General features: G+C 50.6%; 1 protein-coding gene across 1 annotated transcript in view; it reads right to left on the bottom strand.

Annotated features, from left to right (window-relative positions):
• Window positions 1–22035, bottom strand: part of PLXDC2 (plexin domain containing 2) — a 369954-nt gene that overhangs the window by 19258 nt on the left and 328661 nt on the right. The window contains exons 10-12 of the mRNA XM_054171328.1: window positions 16371–16431; window positions 11485–11635; window positions 10078–10116 (exon numbers count right to left, since the gene is read on the bottom strand). Of these exons, the coding sequence (XP_054027303.1) occupies window positions 10078–10116; window positions 11485–11635; window positions 16371–16431 (251 nt within the window). The remainder of the gene's footprint in view (window positions 1–10077; window positions 10117–11484; window positions 11636–16370; window positions 16432–22035) is intronic.

The raw sequence follows: 22035 nt of genomic DNA, 5'->3' as shown, positions 1-22035 counted from the left end.
TCTGCCCCAAGCCTGGAGGGTTGTATGGTGTGGTGGTGTGAGTCAGGTGCAGGACTCAGCACTTGGCTATTTTAAACTTCCTACACCTTGGCCTCAGCTCCAGCCTGATCCCTTTGCAGAGCCTTCCTACCTTCAAGCAGATCAACACTTGCACCCAGTTCAGTGTCATCTGCAGACCTGCTGAGCATGCACTGAAATCCCTGACCCAGCTCATTGATAAAGACACAGAAAGTCAGTTCATGAGGATAATTCCAGAGCCTGGATGCAAACATGGCCTTTTGAAAAGGTTACTAGCTGCAGAACCTCCACTGCATTCCCCAAAGCACTTTGGCATAGCTCAGGATTTGAGGCTGCACTGCATCCAGCTGCATAGAAATCTACTCATTGATTAAAGCAGATCAAAGTTTCTTACTGTCAATACTAATGCAAAATGAGAGTCTCAGTGTTCTTACATAACCCACACTAGCCTTCAAACAGAGATCTCCTTGGCTATCATGGATCACAGAATGGGCTGGGTTGGAAGGGATCTCCAGAGCTCATTCAGTCCAATCCTCTCTGCACTCAGCAGGGACATCCCCAACTAGATCAGGCTGCCCAGAGCCCTGTCCAGCCTCACCTTGAATATCTCCAGGGATGGAGCCTCAAACACCTCCCTTGGTCAACCTCTTCCAGTGTTCCAGCAGCCTCCTGGTGCAGAACTTGTTCCTCACATCCAATCTCAATCTGCTCTGCTCTAGTCTGAAGCCATTGCCCCTGGTCCTGTCCCTGCAGGCCTTTGCAAACAGTCTCTCTGCAGCCTTCTTGTAGCCCCCTTCAGGTTCTGGCAGGCTGCTCTTAGGTCTCCCTGGAGTCTTCTCTTCTCCAGGCTGAACACCCCCAGCTCCCTCAGCCTGTCCTTGTAGCAGCGGTGCTCCAGCCCCCTGAGCATTGTTGTGGCCTCCTTTGGACCCTCTCCATCAGGACCAGGTCCTTGCTGTATTGAGGCCTCCAGAGCTGGATGCAGTACTCCAGGTGAGGTCTCAGCAGAGCAAAGTGGCAGAATCACCTCTCTCCATCTGCTGACAACTGATTATTGCTACTATTATTGCAAAAATTCAGGTCCCTTCCAGCCCATGACATCCTGTAATCTGTGATCCTGTGACATCATGGCCAAGCTGTCAGCCCCTGGCTTGGACAGCAGCTCTCTGAGCTGGGTTAGGAACTGGCTGGAGGCTGAGCCCAGAGAGTGGTGGTGAATGGTGCCACAGCCAGCTGGCAGCCAGGCACCAGTGGTGTGCCCCAGGGATCAGTGCTGGGCCCCATTCTCTTTAATATCTTCATTGATGATCTGGATGAGGGCATTGAGTCAGTCATCAGCAAGTTTGAAGATGACACCAAGTTGGGAGCAGATGTTGGTCAGTTAGAGGGCAGAAGGGCTCTGCAGAGGGACCTCGACCCACTGGACAGCTGGGCAGAGGCCAACAGGATGGCATTCAACAAGTCCCAGTGCCAGGGGCTGCACTTTGGCCACAACAACCCCAGGCAGAGCTACAGGCTGGGGTCAGAGTGGCTGAGAGCTGCCAAACAGAGAGGGACCTGGGGGTGCTGATTGACAGCTGCCTGAACATGAGCCAGCAGTGTGCCCAGGTGGCCAAGAAGGCCAATGGCATCCTGGCCTGCATCAGGAAGAGTGTGGCCAGCAGGAGCAGGGAGGTCATTGTGCCCTGTGCTCAGCACTGCTCAGGCCACACCTTGAGTACTGTGTCCAGTTCTGGGCCCCTCAGTTTAGGAAGGACATTGAGAGACTTGAAGGTGTCCAGAGAAGGGCAACAAGGCTGGGGAGAGGCCTTGAGCACAGCCCTGTGAGGAGAGGCTGAGGGAGCTGGGGTTGCTTAGCCTGGAGAAGAGAAGGATCAGAGGCGACCTCATTGCCCTCTACAACTACCTGAAAGGTGGTTGTAGACAGGAGGGGGTTGGTCTCTTCTCCCAGGCAACCAGCACCAGAACAAGGGGACACAGTCTCAAGCTGTGCCAGGGGAGGTTTAGACTCGAGGTGAGGAAAAAGTTCTTCACTGAGCGAGTCGTTCGTCATTGGGATGTGCTGCCCAGGGAGGTGGTGGAGTCGCCGTCCCTGGAGGTGTTCAAGGGGAGATTGGACGTGGCACTTGGTGCCATGATCTAGTTGTGAGGTCTGTTGGAACAGGTTGGACTTGATGATCCTTGGGGTCTCTTCCAACCTTAGTTACTGTGATACTGTGTGATACTGTGTGACATTGAGAGACTTGAAGGTGTCCAGAGAAGGGCAACAAGGCTGGGGAGAGGCCTTGAGCACAGCCCTGTGAGGAGAGGCTGAGGGAGCTGGGGTTGTTTAACCTGGAGAAGAGGAGGCTCAGGGGAGACCTCATTGCTCTCTACAACTACATACATAGAATACATAGAATACATAGAATAAACCAGGTTGGAAGAGACCTTCAAGATCATCGCGTCCAACCCATCAACCAATCCAACACCGCCCAAGCAACTAACCCACGGCACCAAGCACCCCGTCAAGTCTTCTCCTAAAAACCTCCAGTGATGGCAACCTGAAGGGAGGTTGTAGCCAGGTGGGGGTTGGTCTCTTCTCTCTATCAATCAGCACCAGAACAAGAGGACACAGTCTCAAGCTGTGCCAGGGGAAGTTTAGGCTGGAGGTGAGGAGAAAGTTCTTCACAGAGAGTTGTTAGCCATTGGGATGTGCAGCCCAGGGAGGTGGTGGAGTCCCCATCCCTGGAGGTGTTCAAGATGGGATTGGATGTGGCACTTGGTGCCATGGTTTAGTCATGATGTCTGTGGTGACAGGTTGGATTTGATGATCTTTGAGGTCTCTTCCAGCCTTGGTGATGCTGTGTGATCATGTGTGGGACAACTGAGCCCACAGGGTTACAGCTTGAAGTGAGCTCAGTAGAGCCATTGGATTGTTCCCCTCCTCAGGGCCTCCATTTACATCTGGAGGAGACTGCTTGTTAGACTGCAGGTCCATGGCTCTCCAGTCCTAAGCTTTTTTCCTGCAGCCTCCTGAAGAGATGATGAATGTCTTACAGGCAGTGACCATGGGAGGGAATAAGGGAATGCAGAGTTGGAAGCATTCTCTAAAGGCTTAGGGAAATCTCCATCCAATTATTCTCTCTGCCTCTTTCAGGCACAGCATGCTCTGGGTTTCTCAGCCTCTTCACAGTAGTGCTGGGTGAGTTGCTGGGTTTTGGGCTCAGTCCCTTAACATTTGTTAACATGCTGAGGTTAAGCCACTGCTACTCTTCACTTGGCTTCATGATGATTTCTGAAGTCATGGCTCAGATGATGCTTTAGAAATTGGTTTCTGAATGCATGCATGGAGTGAAAGGTGGGCTTGGAGTGAGAGTGTGACAAGATGCATCCCACAAATCCCAGATTCAGCACCTGGCTTTGCTATCAATCTGCTGCAGGAGCCAGGGCAACTCGTGAAGTCTGAGACTGATCAAGTGCTTAGTGCAGGAAATGGATGAGTGCACTGCAGTCCAATCCCTCTCTTTAGATGGTGACAGCACCCTAAAGTATGTTAGCTAAGGACTGTTCATTCTTCTGCTCCAGCAAACCACCTCATGCTACAACAGCTGCCATCCAGGACTCGTGTTTGTTCCAGCTGCCTGAGGCCATGTAAGCCATTACAATGGTTAGGAGCTTCCAGCAATGGCCATCAGGGAGCTCAATATTGTCACCCTGTTGGCCCATGCCATTTGGCCTGGCAAAGCAACTGGCTGTGTCCAGAGAAGGGCAATGAGGCTGGGGAGAGGCCTTGAGCACAGCCCTGTGAGGAGAGGCTGAGGGAGCTGGGGTTGCTTAGCCTGGAGAAGAGGAGGCTCAGGGGAGACCTTCTTGCTCTCTACAGCTACCTGAAGGGAGGTTGTAGCCAGGTGGGGGTTGGTCTCTTCTCCCAGGCAACCAGCACCAGAACAAGAGGACACAGTCTCAGGCTGCTCCAGGGGAGGTTCAGTCTGGATGTCAGGACAAAATTCTACAGAGAGTGATTGCCCATTGGAATGTGCTGCCCAGGGAGGTGGTGGAGTCACCATCCCTGGCAGTGTTCAGGAGGAGACTTGATAGGGTGCTTGGTGCCATGGGTTAGTTGATTAGGTGGTGTTGGATGATAGGTTGGATGAGATGATCTTGAAGGTCTCTTCCAACCTGGTCTGGTCTATTCTATTCTATTCTATTCTATTCTATTCTATTCTATTCTATTCTATTCTATTCTATTCTATTCTATTCTATTCTCCTCCTGTTGATGTTGGCCATGGATCCAACCTATCCAAGTCCCTCTGCAGAGCCTCCCTGCCCTGGTGCAGATCAACTCTCCACCTAACCTGGTGTCACCTGTGAGCTTCCTGCTGACACACTCTGTGTCTTCATCAGGGGCATCAAGAAAGATGTGAAGCAGAAGTGGTCCCAGCCCTGAGCCCTGAGGAACAGCACTTGTGCCTGGCTGCCAGCTGGACTGAACTCCTTTGAGCACCACTCTTTGGGTCTGTTCAGCCAGCCAGGGCTTTAGCCAGCAGATGTGTGTTAAAACATGCCACAACAGCTTGTGGGTGAATTACAGCTCCAACTCTTCTCACAGCTTGTGACATGTGGTTTCAAAAGTTCCAGGCAGAGGTGAGATGCAGAATTTCCCAGGGAATCCTTTTTGTACCCAACCAGATATTGACTGCTATCATCTAAGGAGACATCAAGCTCTAGGATATCATTGAGCCAATGTAGCTTTGGTTTTCCATCACAAAACATTCCCTCTTATTAGGCTTTAAAAGGATCTAGTGTGAAAAATTAAAGGCCCTGTGTCCCTGACCTGAAATAATCTACTCTTCATGAAAGGCTGGCAAATCACAGAGCAAATCAAAGCACACACCTGCAGCAGCAGAGCTTTTACCTCACCCTAATCTAGGGGTGACTGGAAAATTCAATACAGAAGTGAAGATTCATCAAAAGGAACTTCTCAGATTCAAAGCTGTGTTTACTGTGTGAGGGAGGAACCCTGGTGTGCTGCTTGGCTCCCATCTTGTTTGAAGTCAGCTCCTTTGCTTTTGCAGATTTCAAGAATAAAAAGGCTCAGCTGAAGGAAGATGAATAACCACATCAGGTGATGGCTGGTCCTCTTAAAATGCAGCAGCTTTCTCCCTGGCAATGGACTTCCTAGATTTGGGCTAAGTGAGGGGTCCAGAGAAGGGCAGTGAAGCTGGGGAAGGGTCTGGAGAACAGGGCTGGTGAAGAGCAGCTGAGGGAACTGGGGGTGTTCAGCCTGGAGAAGAGGAGCCTGAGGGGAGACCTCATTGCTGTCTCCAAATCCCTGGGAGGAGGTTGGAGTGAGGTGGGTGTTGGTGTCAGGTGATAAGATGAGAGGAAGTGGCCTGAAATTATGCCAGGGGAAGTTTGGGTTGGAGATAAGGGAAAATGTCCTTCCTGCAGGGGCCAGGGACTGGCACAGGCTGCCCAGGGAGGTGGTGGAGTCCCCATCCCTGGAGGTGTTTAAAACACCCAGTGTGTGGGTGCTGCCCTGCAACATGCACACCCCCCATCTCATGGAGCCTTCCACACAACCTGCCCAGGCTCTACAAGTGTGGGCACTGTGGGACAGGGTTTAATGGCCACGGTGGTGTTGGGTGGATGGTTGGACTCAGTGATCTCAGAGGTCCTTTCCAGCTGGAATCATTCAGTGATTCTGTGGTGTCTCAAACCCTACCACCTCCATCTGCAAAGCAGGCTGCAGCCACCCCTCACTTGCTCCAGTCTTCAACATTTTGTTTGCTTCCAGAGGATTTTTCTTGGGCAAGGAACAGAGAAGTGGAAAAAACCAATCCCATTGCAGCTCCCAGATGGAAAGAAACTTGGCTGTGCTTTCTAAAGGCCATTTTCTGAATTATTGATACTGTTTTGAGCTGTTGATGAGCTGCTCATCAAGGAGCCTCTGGGCTCAGGCCAGCCACCTGCCACAGAGCAATGGCTCATGGGCAAAGCGTGGGCACTGCTCAGCCAGGAGTGTGCCTGGTACAGAGCAGACACAAAAGGGGAGTGAGAAGGGTTGGGTGAGTTTACTTCCATGGACTCAGGGAAGAGTTTCAGCTGGAAAAGACCTTTTAAGATCATGGAGGCCAACCAGTATCTAACTTCAGCAAGGCTGCTGCTAAACCACATCCCTCAGCACCGCTTCTCTGCCTCTTTGAAACACCTCCAGGGATGGGGATTCCTCCATGGGCAGCCTGTGCCAGGGCTTGAGAGCCCTTTCAGGGAAGAAGTTTCTTCTCCCAGGCAAGCAGCACCAGAACAAGAGGACACAGTCTCAAGCTGTGCCAGGGGAAGTTTAGGCTGGAGGTGAGGAGAAAGTTCTTCACTGAGAGAGTTGTTAGCCATTGGGATGTGCTGCCCAGGGAGGTGGTGGAGTATATCATAGAATAATAGAATGTGTTGGGTTGGAAGGGATCATCTAGTTCCAATCCCTTCACCACAGGCAGGGACACTTTCTACCATACCAGGTTGCTCAAGTCCCCATCCAAGCTGACTTTCAACACTTCCAGGCTTGGAGCCTCCACAGCTTCTCTGGGCAACCTGCTCCAGTGCCTCACCACCCTCATGGGGAAGAATTTCCTCCTCAATTCTAAGCTAAATCCATCTTCTTGTTAGCCATTGGAATGTGCTGCCCAGGGAGGTGGTGGAGTCCCCATCCCTGGAGGTGTTCAAGAGGGGACTGGATGTGGCACTTGGAGCCATGGTTTAGTTAGTCATGAAGTGTTGGGTGACAGGTTGGACTTGATGAACTTTGAGGTCTTTTCCAACCTTGTTGATTCTATGATTCTAATGTCCAATCTAAACCTCCCTACCTAGAGCCTTCCAGACTTGGGGTGGAGATGCTGAGAATTGTTACAGCTGCCTATTTGTCTGTTGAGCTTGAAGAACAATGAAGTGCTGTTCATATCAAAACACAAAGCAAACTGCTTGCAAGACTGCTAAGAGAAAGAAAAGTTCAGGGACATGGCTGAAGCCCAAACACCTACAAGTACCACCCTGACTTCCTAGATGACCTTATTCCAAGGGCTCCCTTGTGTGTCACAGCCATGTCAAACAACACCTCTGCCAACACATGGCCAGCTCAGTGCCCACTGCAGCTTGCAACTCACTGTCCTGTGATGGTGACGGCAGAGGAGAGAATGGCAAGGGAGGGGATGGCTGGCAGCTGCCTCCTGTGGAGGGAACAGGTCTCTGATTTGAGAGAAGGAGAAAATAATGGCTGAATATTACTGCAAAACAACTGACAAGGGAACAGACCAAAATGCTAAGTGCCATCTGCACATCAGGCTTGTTCAAAAGGTGAATAATTCTCTGTGAGGGCCAGGAGAGAGCACTATGCCTCAGCTGCCCTGTCCCACCACACCTGGGACCTCTGCCCATGGGGTTAGGGACTCTGTTTAATCTTAACAGGACACCTGCACTGTGTGGGAGCTGAACCTGTGTTCAGCCCCAGCTCTGATCTTGTCCCATGGACCAGAGAAGGGCCAGGAGAATGATCAGAGGAGTGGCAGCCCTGCCACATGAGGAGAGGCTGAGGGAGCTGGGGTTGTACAGCCTGGAGAAGAGAAGGCTGAGGGCAGACCTTATTACCATGGAGCAGTACATAAAGGGTGGCTGCCAGGAGGATGGAGACTCCCTTTTGACAAGGGGAAGACAAGGGCTGATGGGGACAAGGTACTGCTGGGGAGATTCCCATGCCAAGAAAATGTTTCCCCATGAGAACAGTGAGACACTGGAATCATCCCAGCAAGCCTTAGACAGACTGAGAGCTGGGCAGAGAGGAACCTACTGAGGTTCAACAAGGATCAGTGTAGAGTCCTGCCCCTGGGCAGGAAGAATAAACTGCAGCAGTACAGGTTGGGAGGGGATCTGCTGGAGAGCAGCCCCAAGGAGAAGCACCTGAGAGTGCTGGTGGGCAGCAAGGTCTGCATGGGACAACAATGTGCCCTGGGGGCCAAGAAGGCCAATGGGATCCTGGGGGGCATTCAGAGGAGTGTGGCCAGCAGAGCCAGGGAGGTTCTCCTGCCCCTCTACTCTGCCCTGCTGAGGCCCCACCTGGAATATTGCATCCAGCTCTGGGCTCCCCAGTTCAGGAGGGACAGGGATCTGCTGCAGAGTCCAAGGGAGGGCTACAAGGATGCTGAAGGGACTGCAGCACTGCCTGGGGAGGAGAGGCTGAGAGCCCTGGAGCTGTTCAGTCTGGAGAGGAGAAGGCTGAGAGGGGATTTGATCAATGTCTATCAATAGCTGAGGCCTGGGGGTCAGGAAGGAAGAGACAGGGACAACCTCTGCTCACTGTGCCCTGGGATAGGTCAAGGGGCAATGGATGAAAACTCCAGCAGAGGAGGTTCCACCTCAACATGAGGAGGAACTTCTTCACTGTGAGTGTCCCAGAGCCCTGGAGCAGGCTGCCAGAGAGGTTGTGGAGTCTCCTTCTCTGGAGAGTTTCAAAACCCATCTGGATGCATCCCTGCGTGACCTGAGATAGATTCTATGGTCCTGCTCTGGCAGTGGGGTTGGACTTGATGATCTTTGAAGGTCCCTTCCAACCCCTGACATGCTGTGATCTTATGGCCTCCCAAGGGAAGTGGTGGAGTCCCCTACACAGGCCCAGCTGTAAGAGCCAGCTTGCCAAGGTGCTGGGCCAGCTCATTTCAACTAGACTACTGTGTAGAAAGGTTGGACCAGAGGATCCTTGGGGTCCCTTCCAACCTGGCATCCTGTGATACTGTGAACCTTGGATCAGTGCTGAAGGGAGCTTGTCTTCAGTCTTGTCCACAGGCCATGTCTCCTTGTACTGACCTTGGAGCTGTGCTGTTATCTCTGGACCTGTCTCCATTTGCTCCATCCCATGTATGGAGCTGGTTCATCACCTTAGCTTCTTTGGGACTGCTGAGGGGAGCAGCTTCCTTTGCTCCTTGCCTGAGCTGTGCTGCCAGATTCTGTGCCTAGCCTGCTCCCAGTCCTTCCTTGCTGATCTAGCATCCTGCCTTGATGCTGGGCCTGCCTCATCGCTGCAGACTCAGGGAGCTGAACCCAGTGACCCCAGCCTCAGGCAGCCCCTGAGCTGCTGCACTCTCTACACCTTGCCCATGGCCACTGCTTCACTTGGCTGCCAGTTCTCCTGACCTTAATGGAAGCTTGGTGCTCCCTGCCTGGAGGAAAGGCAATCAGAGCCAACAACATTCCATTTTATATCAGTGGGAGTAGAATGTGTTTCAATTTGCTCAGTAGTAAATCATCCTCTGCTTTTGAGAAGCCATTCTGGAGCCCACAGAGTTCAACCCAGATCTTTCCTTTCTGGCCAAGAAGGCCAAGGGCATCCTGGCCTGCATCAGGAACAGTGTGGCCAGCAGGAGCAGGGAGGTCATTGTGCCCTGTGCTCAGCACTGCTGAGGCCACACCTTGAGTCCTGTGTCCAGTTCTGGGCTCCTCAGTTTAGGAAAGATGTTGAGCTGCTGGAAGGTGTCCAGAGAAGGGCAACAAAGCTGGGGAGGGGTCTGGAGCACAGCCCTGTGAGGAGAGGCTGAGGGAGCTGGGGTTGCTTAGCCTGGAGAAGAGGAGGCTCAGGGGAGACCTTCTTGCTCTCTCCAACTCCCTGAAGGGAGGTTGTAGCCAGGTGGGGGTTGGTCTCTTCTCCCAGGCAACCACCAACAGAACAAGAGGACACAGTCTCAAGCTGTGCCAGGGGAGGTTTAGGGTGGATGTTAGGAAGAAGTTCTACACAGAGAGAGTGATTGCCCACTGGAATGTGCTGCCCAGGGAGGTGGTGGAGTCCCCATCCCTGGAGGTGTTTAGGAAGAGCCTGGCTGAGGCACTTGGTGCCATGGTTTAGTTGATCAGCTGGTGTTGGGTAATAGGTTGGACTTGATGATCTCTGAGGTCTTTTCCAACCTGGTTCCTTCTGTATTCTGTTTGTCCAATCTGATTTTGATGGATGGAGTTCAGTGGGGTGCAATTTGGCAAACAACTGAACATTATTGACAGGCAAAACAAAAAGCAAAGCAAAGCAAAGCAAGCATCTCTTACCTCCATTATCTTTGAGGTGCAGAGCTATCTTGGTGTCATCTAGAAAGGAAACTCAAAGTTAGTTGCAGGAAAGTGAATTGCACTGTTCTGGGTCATGAGGCATTTGAGGAAGGCTTTCCTTAATGCCCAAGAAATTCCACAGTTAGAAAGCCATTTGCTGCTCAGCTCAGTGGGGATTGAGAGTGTGTGGTTCTCACACTGAGCAATGCTTTACCTCCTTACTACTGAGTAAAACAGAAACCAAACCAAACCATTTATGACAGTGCAAAGGAAGATTCCACATACTGGTGAATCAGGACACTACAGCCTGCATGAATTTATGTTCACACCTGGCTTGAGCATCCTATCACATTAAGGACTCTATGAACCAACACCAAGCATTAAAATAAAGCAATGAACTATTTCCTCTCCTAAGAACCATCAAAGGGTCTATCAGCTTTAAATGCTCTTCCTCCCCAACCCCCATTCCTCACCTTGTTGTGAGCTTCAGTGAGCAAACTGCCAGGGACTGATGCTGCTAATGCAGGGCAAATCCTGCACCAGCAGTTTCTAACCTTATCTTGCTGAAAACCAGCCTAGCTTTGCTTATCAGTAGATTCCCACCTTGAAAAACCTTCAGCCCTGCCTTTCTTGTCACAGGCCACTTCCACAGGCTGCCTGCAGCTGGTACCATCTCCTGTGTGATCACACAATGGCAAGAGAAACCTCCCCCAGCCCATTTTAGAGATGCCATCTGATTAATCTGAGTTAGCTTTTCTACCCAGCTGAACATTCTGCAGAAGCAGGAGGCCTCAGCCACAGAAAGGTGAGCTTGAAGCAGCTAGTGGAACCCTTAAGGATGAGAACACACCACCACTTACCCAGTTAAGTCAGTTCAGAAGCCTAGAGAAACTACTCCCCAGCACTACATGAACAGAGTAGTGCCTACTGACTGGGAAGAGGTGAACAGGCAAATACCAAAGAGGTTTTAAATTGGGGTTATCTCTACTTGCCACCTGCCTACACAGAATACCTAAAGGGATTCCCAGTTCAAGAAGTCTGTGATGGGAGTTTCTTCACTAGCTTTAGCAGGGCTGCCTCCTTCTGTGATCTCAAGAGGTTCTGGACTATGGTCTGAAAGTCAAAGGATCACAAAAACCTCATTGGAACCATAAGTTGTCCAGAATTGTGCCTGGCTTGTCTGTGTTTCCCCAGCACTGCCCCATCCTCCAGTGCTCCTAACTCTTTGCACCTTGCTGTTGCAACCTAAAGGCAGCAGCAGATGTTGCCTTGATTGCACTTCTCCATTCTTTCCACTGCCCCAAAGGGAAAAGGTCAACAGGAACAAGTACTTGAAGGAAACAAGTGCCTTTTAGGCCTCTAAATGACACATTGACACTGCAGAATACTGCAGGGGCTACACTTCACCTTCTGTGGGCAGGCTGGTTGGCAGGTGGGAAGTGCTGGATCCTCTGGTGGTGGTTAATACTCTGAACCTTGTGGTGGTTGGCAGAAAGGTGGTGGTGGAGTGTGGAGGTGTTTCAGTTGTGTCTGCATTCTCACAAATCTTGTACTTGGACTGTGGGGAAACAGCAAAAAACAAAGAACAGAAAATGAAACCCCAGCAGAGATGTCACTGAAGGATGACAACAATGGGACAGCAATGTGCCCTGGGGGCCAAGAGAGCCAATGGCATCCTGGGGTGCAGCAGGAAGAGTGTGGCCAGCAGGGCTGGGGAGGTTCTGCTGCCCCTCTGCTCTGCCCTGCTGAGACCACAGCTGCAATCCTGTGTCCAGTTCTGGGCTCCCCAGTTCCAGAGAGACAGAGACCTGCTGGGGAGAGTCCAAGGGAGAGCCACAAGGATGATTAGGGGACTTGAGCATCTCCCCTGTGAAGAGAGACTGAGAGCCCTGGGGCTGTTTAGTCTGGAGAGGAGAAGGCTGAGAGGGATCTGATCAATGTCTATCAATAGCTGAGGGCTGGGGGTCAAGTAGAGGGGGCCAAGCTGTTTTCATTGGTGTGCAATAATAAGACAAGTAGCAGTGGGTACAAGCTTGAACAAAGAAGATTTCACCTCAGCATGAGGAGACAGAGCCCTGGAGCAGGCTGCCCAGAGAGGCTGTGGAGTCTCCTTCTCTGGACACATTCAAAACCCACCTGGATGCATTCCTGAGCAAACTACCCTGAGTGATGCTGCTCTGGCAGGGGGCTGGACTGGATGATCTGTGGAGGTCCCTTCCAACCTGTAATGTACTGTGGTACTGTGACACTGTGACATTAAGCCTGAACAAGCTGTCAGGATAGAAAAGAAGGCAAATGGAAACCCTAACTCAGAATTTGACAAGAGCTTTCCTTTCTTCTTTTTCTGTCTTCTCCCTTTTGAAGTGCCCTATGCAGCACTCAGCATCAGAGAATTTCCATGTAATTGCAGAACTTACAACCCTCACTTGTTAATCACAAGACCTCAAGGTCATCCCCTGAATGTCAAAGCTTCCCATTTCCCCCTAATCAGCTTTGAACATCTGATATTATCCTCCCGATCTTATCCTCCACTCTTTTCTTGTGAGTGCTCACTGCCATTGGCCTGGGTAACACAACCCATGGTAACAATGGTACATGGGGATTAAATTGCAGCTCTTCATCACAGAATCACTGAGAGTTAAGGGCTGGAAGGGACCTCCAAAGCTCATCCAGTCCAACCCCCCTGCCAGAGCAGATCACTCAGGAACACATCCAGACAGGTCCTGAATATCTCCAGAGAGGGAGACTCCACAACCCCCCTGGGCAGCCTGCTCCAGGCCTCTAGAACCCTCATAGTGACAGAATTCTTCCTCCTGTTTGCATGGAGCTTCCTCTGCCTCAGCTTCCACCACTGCCCCTTGTGCTGGCATTGGGCAGCACCCAGCAGAGCCTGGCTCCAGCCTCTGGGCACTCCCCCTGCACATCTTGAGCAACAGCAAGGAGCTCACCCTCAGGCTGCTCCTCTCCAAGCTCCAGAGCCCTCAGCTCCCTCAGGCTCTCCTCATGAGGAAGATCTTCCACTGCCTGCAGCAGCTCTGTGCCTCTGTGCTGGACTCTCTCAAACAGTTCCCTGAGGTTCTTCTTGAGCTGAGGGGCCCAGAACTGGACACAATCTTCCAGCTGTGGCCTCAGCAGGGCAGGAGAACCTTGCTCGACCTACTCACCAGAGCCCTTCTAATCCACCCCAGGATGCCTTTGGCCTTCTTTCTAATGATTAATGTATAGTGAGATGGTTACTCAGGCTTTAGATGTGGTTATTAGAGAAGAATATGCAGAGAGGTGTAAATTGTGGGCATGTGTTCTGCCTATAGAATATTTATAGACCATACTGCAGAGCAATGCATTCAGTGCCTGCCACTAACTCGCTGTACTGTTCAAATGGCAGGTATGGGATGTGTGTTTAAGGTACACAACATGTTATATATGCCTACAGAACAATCACTATAGAAAACATGAACATTAAAAAACATAACAGACAACACAGAGCAGCAATATAAACACCTAGCAGGCAGTAAATCATATTAACCACCATGCAGTAATTTACCTTCTGTGTTCATGGACACAAATATCACAGAATCACAGAGTTGTCAGGGTTGGAAGGGACCTCAAGGCTCAGCCAGCTCCAACCCCCCTGCCATGGCCAGGGACACCTCACACTACAGCAGGTTGCTCACAGCCACCTCCAGCCTGGCTGCAAACACCTCCAGGCAGGAGGCTTCCACCACCTCCCTGGGCAACCTGTGCCAGGCTCTCACCACCCTCATGGGGAACAACTTCTTCCTAACAGCCAATCTGAATCTCCTCACTTCTAGTTTTATTCCATTCCCCCCAGTCCTATCACTCCCTGACACCCCCAAAAGTCCCTCCCCAGCTTTCTTGGAGCCCCCTGCAGATCCTGCAAGGCCACAAGAAGGTCTCCTTGAAGCCTTCTCCTCTCCAGCCTGCACAACCCCAACTCTCTCAGTCTGTCTCCAGAGCAGAGCAGCTCCAGCCCTCTGCTCATCCTCGTGGCCCTTCTCTGGACACCTTCCAGCACCTCCAGATCCTTCCTGGCACAGAGGCTCCAGAGCTGGACGCAGAGCTCCAGCTGTGGTCTCAGCAGAGTGGAGCAGAGGGGCAGAATCCCCTCCCTGGCCCTGCTGGCCACACTTCTCTTGCTGCAGCCCAGGCTCTGCTTGGCTCTCTGGGCTGCAAGGTCTCACTGCTGGCTCCTGTTGAGCTTCTCCTTCCCCAGCACCCCCAAGGCCTTTTCTTCAGTGCTGCTCTCAAGCCAGTCGCTGCCCAGCCTGTAGTGGTGCTCGGGATTGCCCTGACCCAGCTGCAGGACCTTGCACTTGGTCTTCTTGGACCTCATGAGGTCATCATGGGCCCAGCTCTGCAGCCTGTCCAGGTCCCTCTGGATGGATCCCTTCCCTCCACACAGCTTGGTGTCATCAGCAAACCTGCTGAGGCTGCACTCAGTGCCACTGTCCCTGGCACCAACAAAGATGTTCAACAAGCCTGGTCCCAGGACTGACCCCTGCGGGACTCCACTTGTCCCTGGCCTCCACTTGGCCATGGACCATTGACAGCCACTCTTTGGGTGCAGCCCTCAAAGCCAGTTCTGTATGCTCCATCCATGGAACCCATCCTGCACCAGTCTGGAGACCAGGATGTGGTGCAGAACAGTGTCAAAGGCTTTGCTCAAGTCCAGGTCAGTGACCTCAGCTGCTCAGCCTTCATCTATTAATGTTGTGACCTTGTCACAGAAGGCCACCAGGTTTGCCAGGCAGGGTATCTCAATCTGGAATCTTTTTCCCCTTTTTTTTTCCCTTTTAAATCTCTGTCCACTTTTAAAGTTCTCTAAGTGTAATGAGCATTTTCTTTTATGGCTCACACAGTACTGCAGGAAAACATCCCATTAAGTAGCAGCCAACCTGGGATTTGCCTCCATCTCCTGCTGGCCCCATTTGTTTTAATGAGAAGTGGAGTCCTGTGAAGCCTGTTCAGTAGATTGAGATCTGGCTGTCAAAACCCAGGGGGTCTTGTCCTGCTTTTAATGTAAGTGGCTGTCTTATTGTCCTTTTGTTTCACCACAAACAAATATTGGATTAAAAGAAGGTTGTCACTCCCTGCAGGATAACAAGGCTTTACATTTCTCCATGTTATAGCTTCACAGAATGTTAGAGGTTGGAAGGGACCTCCAGAGGTCATCCAGTCCAACCCCCGCTGCCAAAAGCACCCAGGGCAGTCTGCACAGGAATGCATCCAGGAGGGTTTGGAAAGGCTCCAGAGAAGGAGACTCCACAACCTCTCTGGGCAGCCTGCTCCAGGCCTCCAGCAGCCTCACTGTAAAGAAGTTTCTCCTCATCTTCAGGTGAAACCTTCTCTGTTCAAGCTTGTACCCACTGTTCCTTGTCTTATTCCTGTGCACCACCCAAAAGAGCTTGGCCCCCTCCACTTGACCCCCAGCCTTCAGCTATTGATAGACATTGATCAGCTCCCCTCTCAGCCTTCTCCTCTCTAGACTAAACAGCCCCAGGGCTCTCAGTCTCTCTTCACAGGGGAGCTGCTCAAGTCCCCTCATCATCCTCATGGCTCTCTTCAAACCCAGTTATTTTCCCTGCTGCAATCTAATTAAAATCTAGTTGAAAAGCTGTATTACAAAGAAGAACACATTACTATGAGAATCCTCATTATTCACCCTCTGGAAGGAATGCTTCTAAAATTAACCTCTGAGTGCCAACCACAGATCCTTCACTACTGTTGGCTTCTCAGATACACTTAATGTACCAATAATTTCCTCTCATGCACTGGAACAGGCTGCCCAGGGAGGTGGTGGAGTCACCATCCCTGGGGATGTTCAAGAGGGGATTGGATGTGGCACTTGGAGCCATGGTTTAGCTGTCATGAGGTGCTGGGTGACAGGTGATGATCTCTGAGGTCTTTTCCAACCTGGTTGATTCTATGATTCTGTTCTGTGATTCTATGACCTCTGGAGGTCCCATCTGGCCCAGACCACTCCATGATTCTATTCTATGATTCTATTCTTTTTTAATGGAAAGCATTTTCCCAGAGACTCCTCTTACAGTCTTTTGCTTTGTGTCCATTTTCATCCCTCGGACGGCGAGTGAGCTCGCTCAGCCCATTTGTCTTTATTATGCCTTACAGCATTTCCACTGAGTGATAAAGACAAATACAGCATGTCTTTGGCCTTGAAAGCATGCTTCATAATCCAAAGGAATTTAATCACAACAGCATCATAAGTGGAGAAATGGCCTCTGAGGGGCTGAGGCTGTAAACTAATCACCTACCTCTTCAGGGCAGCCGCTGTCTACCCAATCTTGCCGGTGCCGGTCGAAACCACTGGAGCATCTTGATGAGATGGAACAGAGAGGAGTTGTCCAGATGGAAGCAGAAGGAAAACAAGAGCAAGAGAGGAAGGGAGAGGAAGAGAAAGAGAATGACAGAGAGGATAAGTAAATTATGTGAGTTAGTTTAAAATCCATACAACTTATGTGGCGTTACTTTTATTCAAGGGGCTGTCGCCTGCAAGAGGAATCCATCACTCAATCACTCAATCAATCAATCCATCATCAATCAATCAGTTTGCACTTAAGTTGTCCTGGATATTGATAGTTTCTAAATAGGAAAGTGTCCCTTCTGCTGAATAATTAAGAGTGCACTGAATCACAGGATTGTGAAGCTTGATGGCAGCCATACGGATGGAAATCACTTCAATTATTTCTGTCTGGGCTTCTCAGCCAGGAAAATTCAATCCCGCAAAGGACACGGTGAACCAGAGACTGCTTTTATCAGACAAGGTGATCTGAGACATCAAGCTACACCTCCTGATGTGATCAGTGCTCCCAGATTTAGACAGCAGCTTGTCTGAGCAGCCTTCATGACAAGAAGAGAAAACCGTACAGCTGCTTCTGCCTCCTCCCCAGCTGCAGAAAACTTCAGTCCCAGGCATATTTCTTATCCAATTAGGTGAGCTTGAAAAACCTGCTTGCAATTATCCTTTCTCATCTGCAATAGGTGGCAAAGACATCTTAAAGCAGCTTGAAGATAATGATTCTCCTGGCAATCCCAGGCTCACCAGAGGCTTATCAGTGTGCAGACAGCAATCTAGGCTTTCCTGGACCACAAGCAGCGTTACACATAGAAAGCAGTATTAAAATGGCCAGCAAATAACTCACCCCTGTCTGAAAGGGATTCTTACCAGTCAGGGGTTTGGTTTTGCTTCTGCCTTGGGTAGTTTTGGTTTGTTCTGGTTAGGTTTGGTTTGGTTTGGCTTTGTTTTGTTTTGCTTTACTTTGTTCTGGTTTGGTTTGAATTAGTCTGGTTTGGTTTGGTTTGCTTTGCTTTTGTTTTGTTCTGATCTGGTTTGGTTTTGGTTTGTTCTGGTTTGGTTTGGTTGGTTTGGTTTGGGTTGGTTTGGTTTGGTTTGGTTTGCTTGGTTTGGTTTGGTTTGCTTGGTTTGGTTTGCTTTGCTTTGCTTTGCTTGGTTTGGTTTTGGTTTGTTCTGGTTTGGTTTGCCTTGGTTTGGTTTGGTTTGCTTTGCTTGGTTTGGTTTTGGTTTGTTCTGGTTTGGTTTGCTTTGGTTTGGTTTGGTTGGTTTGGTTTGGTTTGGTTTGGATTGGTTTGGTTTGGTTTGCTTGGTTTGGTTTTGGTTTGTTTTGGTTTGGTTTGCTTTGCTTTGCTTGGTTTGGTTTTGGTTTGTTCTGGTTTGGTTTGCCTTGGTTTGGTTGGTTTGGTTTTAGTTTGTTCTGGTTTGGTTTGGTTGGTTTGGTTTGGTTTGGTTTGGTTTGGTTTGGTTTGGTTTGGTTTGGTTTGGTTTGGGTAGGTTTGTTTTGGTTTGGGTTGGTTTGGTTTGGGTTGGTTTGTTTTGTTTTGTTTGTTTTGCTTTGCTTTGCTTGGTTTGGTTTTGGTTTGGTTTGGTTTGGTTGGTTTGGGTTTGGTTTGGTTTGGTTTGCTTGGTTTGGTTTGCTTGGTTTGGTTTTGATTTGTTCTGGTTTGGTTTGCTTTGCTTTGCTTTGGTTTGCTTGGTTTGGTTTTGGTTTGTTCTGGTTTGGTTTGGTTTGGTTGGTTTGCTTTGTTTTATTTGGTTTTGTTTGGTTTCTGCATGAATTCCCTGTAGTGTTTTACTATGAGACAGGGTGATGTCATCTGGCACTCATGCTCAGAACTCACCTGACTGCACAGCAAATACCTTTCTCATGGTCCTTAAATAAGGCTGGGCAAGCAAACAAGGCCACTGTCATGATTAGCTGTAGTTATGGGGTTGTTATGTGCTCTCCATGAACTGAAAGACACCAAGACAGGCCAAGAAGGGATTGGACGTGGCACTTGGTGCCATGGTCTAGTCATGAGGTTTGTGGTGACAGGTTGGACTCAATGATCTTTGAGGTCTCTTCCAACCTTGGTGATACTGTGTGAAGTGCCACCCCATTTTAACCAAGGTGCATTTGGGGCCATGGAATCACTTTTACAATAGGAGAGAATGTTACAAGAGGATGCAAACAACATTAGCAACACATTTGGGGCAACGACCTTCTCCACAGCATTATTCTGAGCAGAAGCTACACAGGCTTTGAGAAGAGATTTTGGAGAAGATGTTGATTCTCTCCCCCTTGCACTCACTGACATTCCATCACTTGCAATGTTACTAAAAAACCCAACTCCCCCAACTCTAAGAGGGGTCATTTATCACTCACTCTGCAGCAGATGACTCTTCCAAAACCCTCTTTCAGTGAAGTAAAAAAGATGTCCCAGCTAGAAATGCAATCCAGAGAAATATTCCTCCTGTCCAGTGCATGGCAATAAAGGCCACCTTAAGGAGTTTTTTAGTTCTCACTGAAGGGTGAATGAATCCCTGCTCTGCTGGGAGCTCAGTGCTGCCTCCCCATCTTTGCATTGTTCATAGAATGAAAGAATGGCTCAGGTTGGAAGGGAGCTCAGAGATCCTCTACTCCACCCCCCCTGCCATGTTCAGTGATGCCTCTCAACTAGACTTGGGTCCTCCACGGCCTCATCCAGCCTGGCCTTCAACATCTCCAGAGAAAGGGCATCCACAACCACTCTGTGCAACCTGTCCCACAGCCTCACCACCCTCTTACTGAAGAACTGCTTCCTCAGCTCCAGTCTAACCCTGCTCCCCCTCAGCTTCAAACCATTCCCCTTTATCCTGTCTCTAAACACCCTCATGAAAAGTCCCTCTGCAGCCTTCTTGTAGGATACCTTTAGGTATTGGAAGGCAGCTCTGAGGTGTCCCTGGAGGCTTCTCCTGTCCAGGCTGAGCACCCCCAGCTCCCTCAGCCTATCCTCATAGCAGAGGTGCTCCAGCCCTTGGATCATCTCTCTCCATATATGAGAGAATAAGGAGAACCTTGCTAAGCAGAAAGAAATGATGGAGTGATAGGAGGAGGGGGAATGGCTTCAAACTGGAAGAAGCTGGATTTAGAGGAGGCTCCAAAGATTAATGAATAAAAACTTATCCTGGGTGCACTCATTTGGAGATCTTAAGTCCCTTCTGGGCTGCATTCAGAGGAGTGTGTCCAGCAAAGCCAGGGAGGTTCTCCTCTCCCTCTACTCTGCCCTGCTGAGACCTCCCCTGGAATATTGCATCCAGTTCTGGGCTCTCCAGTTCAGGAGGGACAGGGATATGCTGGAGAGAGTCCAAGGGAGGGCTACAAGGATGATGAAGGGGATGGGACACTGCCTGATGAGGAGAGGCTGAGAGCTCTGGGGCTGTTTAGTCTGGAGAGGAGAAGACTGAGAGGAGATCTGATCAATGTCTGTCAATAGCTGAGGGCTGGGGGTCAGGAAGGAGGAGACAGAGACAGCCTCTGGGGTTACACCCTGGGATAGGACAAGAGGCAATGGATGGAAACTACAGCAGAGGAGATTCCACCTCAACATGAGGAGGAACTTCTTCCCTGTGAGGTGCCAGAGCCCTGGAGCAGGCTGCCCAGAGAGGTTGTGGAGTCTCCTTCTCTGGAGCCTTTGCAGCCCTGTCTGGCTGTGTTCCTGTGTGACCTGTGCTGGATCCTATGGTCCTGCTCTGGCAGGGGGGGTGGACTTGATTATCTCCTGAGGTCCCTTCCAACCCCTAACATCCTGGGAGCCGGTTCCAAACTACCGCACTACTGTGGCAAATAACATTCCTCGGGTTCATTTCCCCCTAGGGGGAAACAAACCTCCACAACCTGAAGGCAAGGAGGACTTGGAATGACTCTTTCAAACATCTGAGACACTCTTTCAGAGGACCCTGCCTTAAAGAAAAATACACCAAAGCCTGGACAGTGTTCATTTAACATGTTCTATTGATGCAGTTGTGAGGGCAAACAATGTTATCAGCAAGCAGCTTTCTCGGGAGCTAGATAGGCTCCCAGCAGAGCTGCCTGTGAGTTTCCTTCCAGGCCTGTGTCAATGGGATGTCAGCTGTAGCAGATACTATCATTGCTGCATTGTGGAGGCAGAATTCTGGGAGCTCTCATCTCAGGGCACCACCCTCTCTGCTGCCTGCCTTTTGAAGACCTTCCTCTCACAGCATGGTGATGATTCCCCGCTGCCGTTAGAACACCGGAGCAGGTTTTATTAGCTCTGCCACTGAGGCCATCTGTCAAGGTGACAGCAGCTTCCTAACAGCTTCATCTGCAAACAATGGCCCAAATCAGCTCCTAGCAAAGCAGGGACAAAGATGTTCTGGTAAATGAGAACAGGGACAGTCAGGTAATGCAAGGAATTTCAGGGTTTGTGTGGAACTTGGGAGCAGTGATTCAGAGAGCAAAAGGAGTCTCTGCACGTATAGCAATGATGGTTTGGTAGAACCACAGCATTGTCAGGGTTGAAGGGACCACAAGGATCAGCCAGTTCCAACCCCCCTGCCAGGGCCAGGGCCACCTCACACTGCAGCAGGTTGCTCACAGCCACCTCCAGCCTGGCTGCAAACACCTCCAGGCAGGAGGCTTCCACCACCTCCCTGGGCAACCTGTGCCAGACTCTCACCACCCTCATGGGGAACAACTTCTTCCTCACATCCAATCTGAATCTTCCCATTTCTAGTTTTGCTCCATCCCCCCCAGTCCTATCACTCCCTGACACCCTCAAAAGTCCCTCCCCAGCTTTCTTGGAGCCCCCTGCAGATCCTGGAAGGCCACAAGGAGGTCTCCTGGGAGCCTTGTCCTCTCCAGCCTGCACAACCCCAACTCTCTCAGTCTGTCTCCAGAGCAGAACAGCTCCAGCCCTCTGCTCCTTCTCCTGGCCCTTCTCTGGACACCTTCCAGCACCTCCAGAGCCTTCCTGTAATAGAGGCTCCAGAACTGGCCCCAGAGCTCCAGCTGTGGTCTCAGCAGAGTGGAGCAGAGGGGCAGAATCCCCTCCCTGGCCCTGCTGGCCACACTTCTCTTGCTGCAGCCCAGGCTCTGCTTGGCTCTCTGGGCTGCAAGTGCTCCCTGCTGGCTCCTGTTGAGCTTCTCCTTCCCCAGCACCGCTGAGGCCTTTTCTTCAGGGCTGCTCTCAAGCCAGTCCCTGCCCAGCCTGTATTGGTGCCTGGGATTGCATCAGGAGCTGAAATGCTTTGCTGCTTCTCTTCTAATAGAGTTCAACAACCAGCACCAGAACAAGAGGACACAGTCTCAAGCTGTGCCAGGGGAGGTTTAGGCTGGAGGTTAGGAAGAAGGTCTTCTTCTGCTTTGTATCTTTGATAACTTCTTCCTGCACTTGTACTAAAGCTCCTTTGGAATGGGATGTATATGACAGCCTTACATGAGAAAGAATGGGCATGAAGGTCTTCACAGAGCCTGAGCAGGGCTCCTGCTTGCACTGACTGTGAGCTCTGGGCTGAGGGAGCTGGGGTTGCTTAGCCTGGAGAGGAGGAGGCTCAGGGGAGACCTCATTGCTCTCTACAACTCCCTGAAGGGAGGTTGTAGCCAGGTGGGGGTTGGTCTCTTCTCCCAGGCAAGCAGCACCAGA

The sequence above is a fragment of the Dryobates pubescens genome, chromosome 21, assembly GCF_014839835.1.
Source record: "Dryobates pubescens isolate bDryPub1 chromosome 21, bDryPub1.pri, whole genome shotgun sequence".
Lineage (NCBI taxonomy): Eukaryota > Metazoa > Chordata > Aves > Piciformes > Picidae > Dryobates > Dryobates pubescens.
The sequence above is the reverse complement of the archived record's forward strand: the minus strand, read 5'-3'. Positions and strand labels throughout refer to the sequence as shown.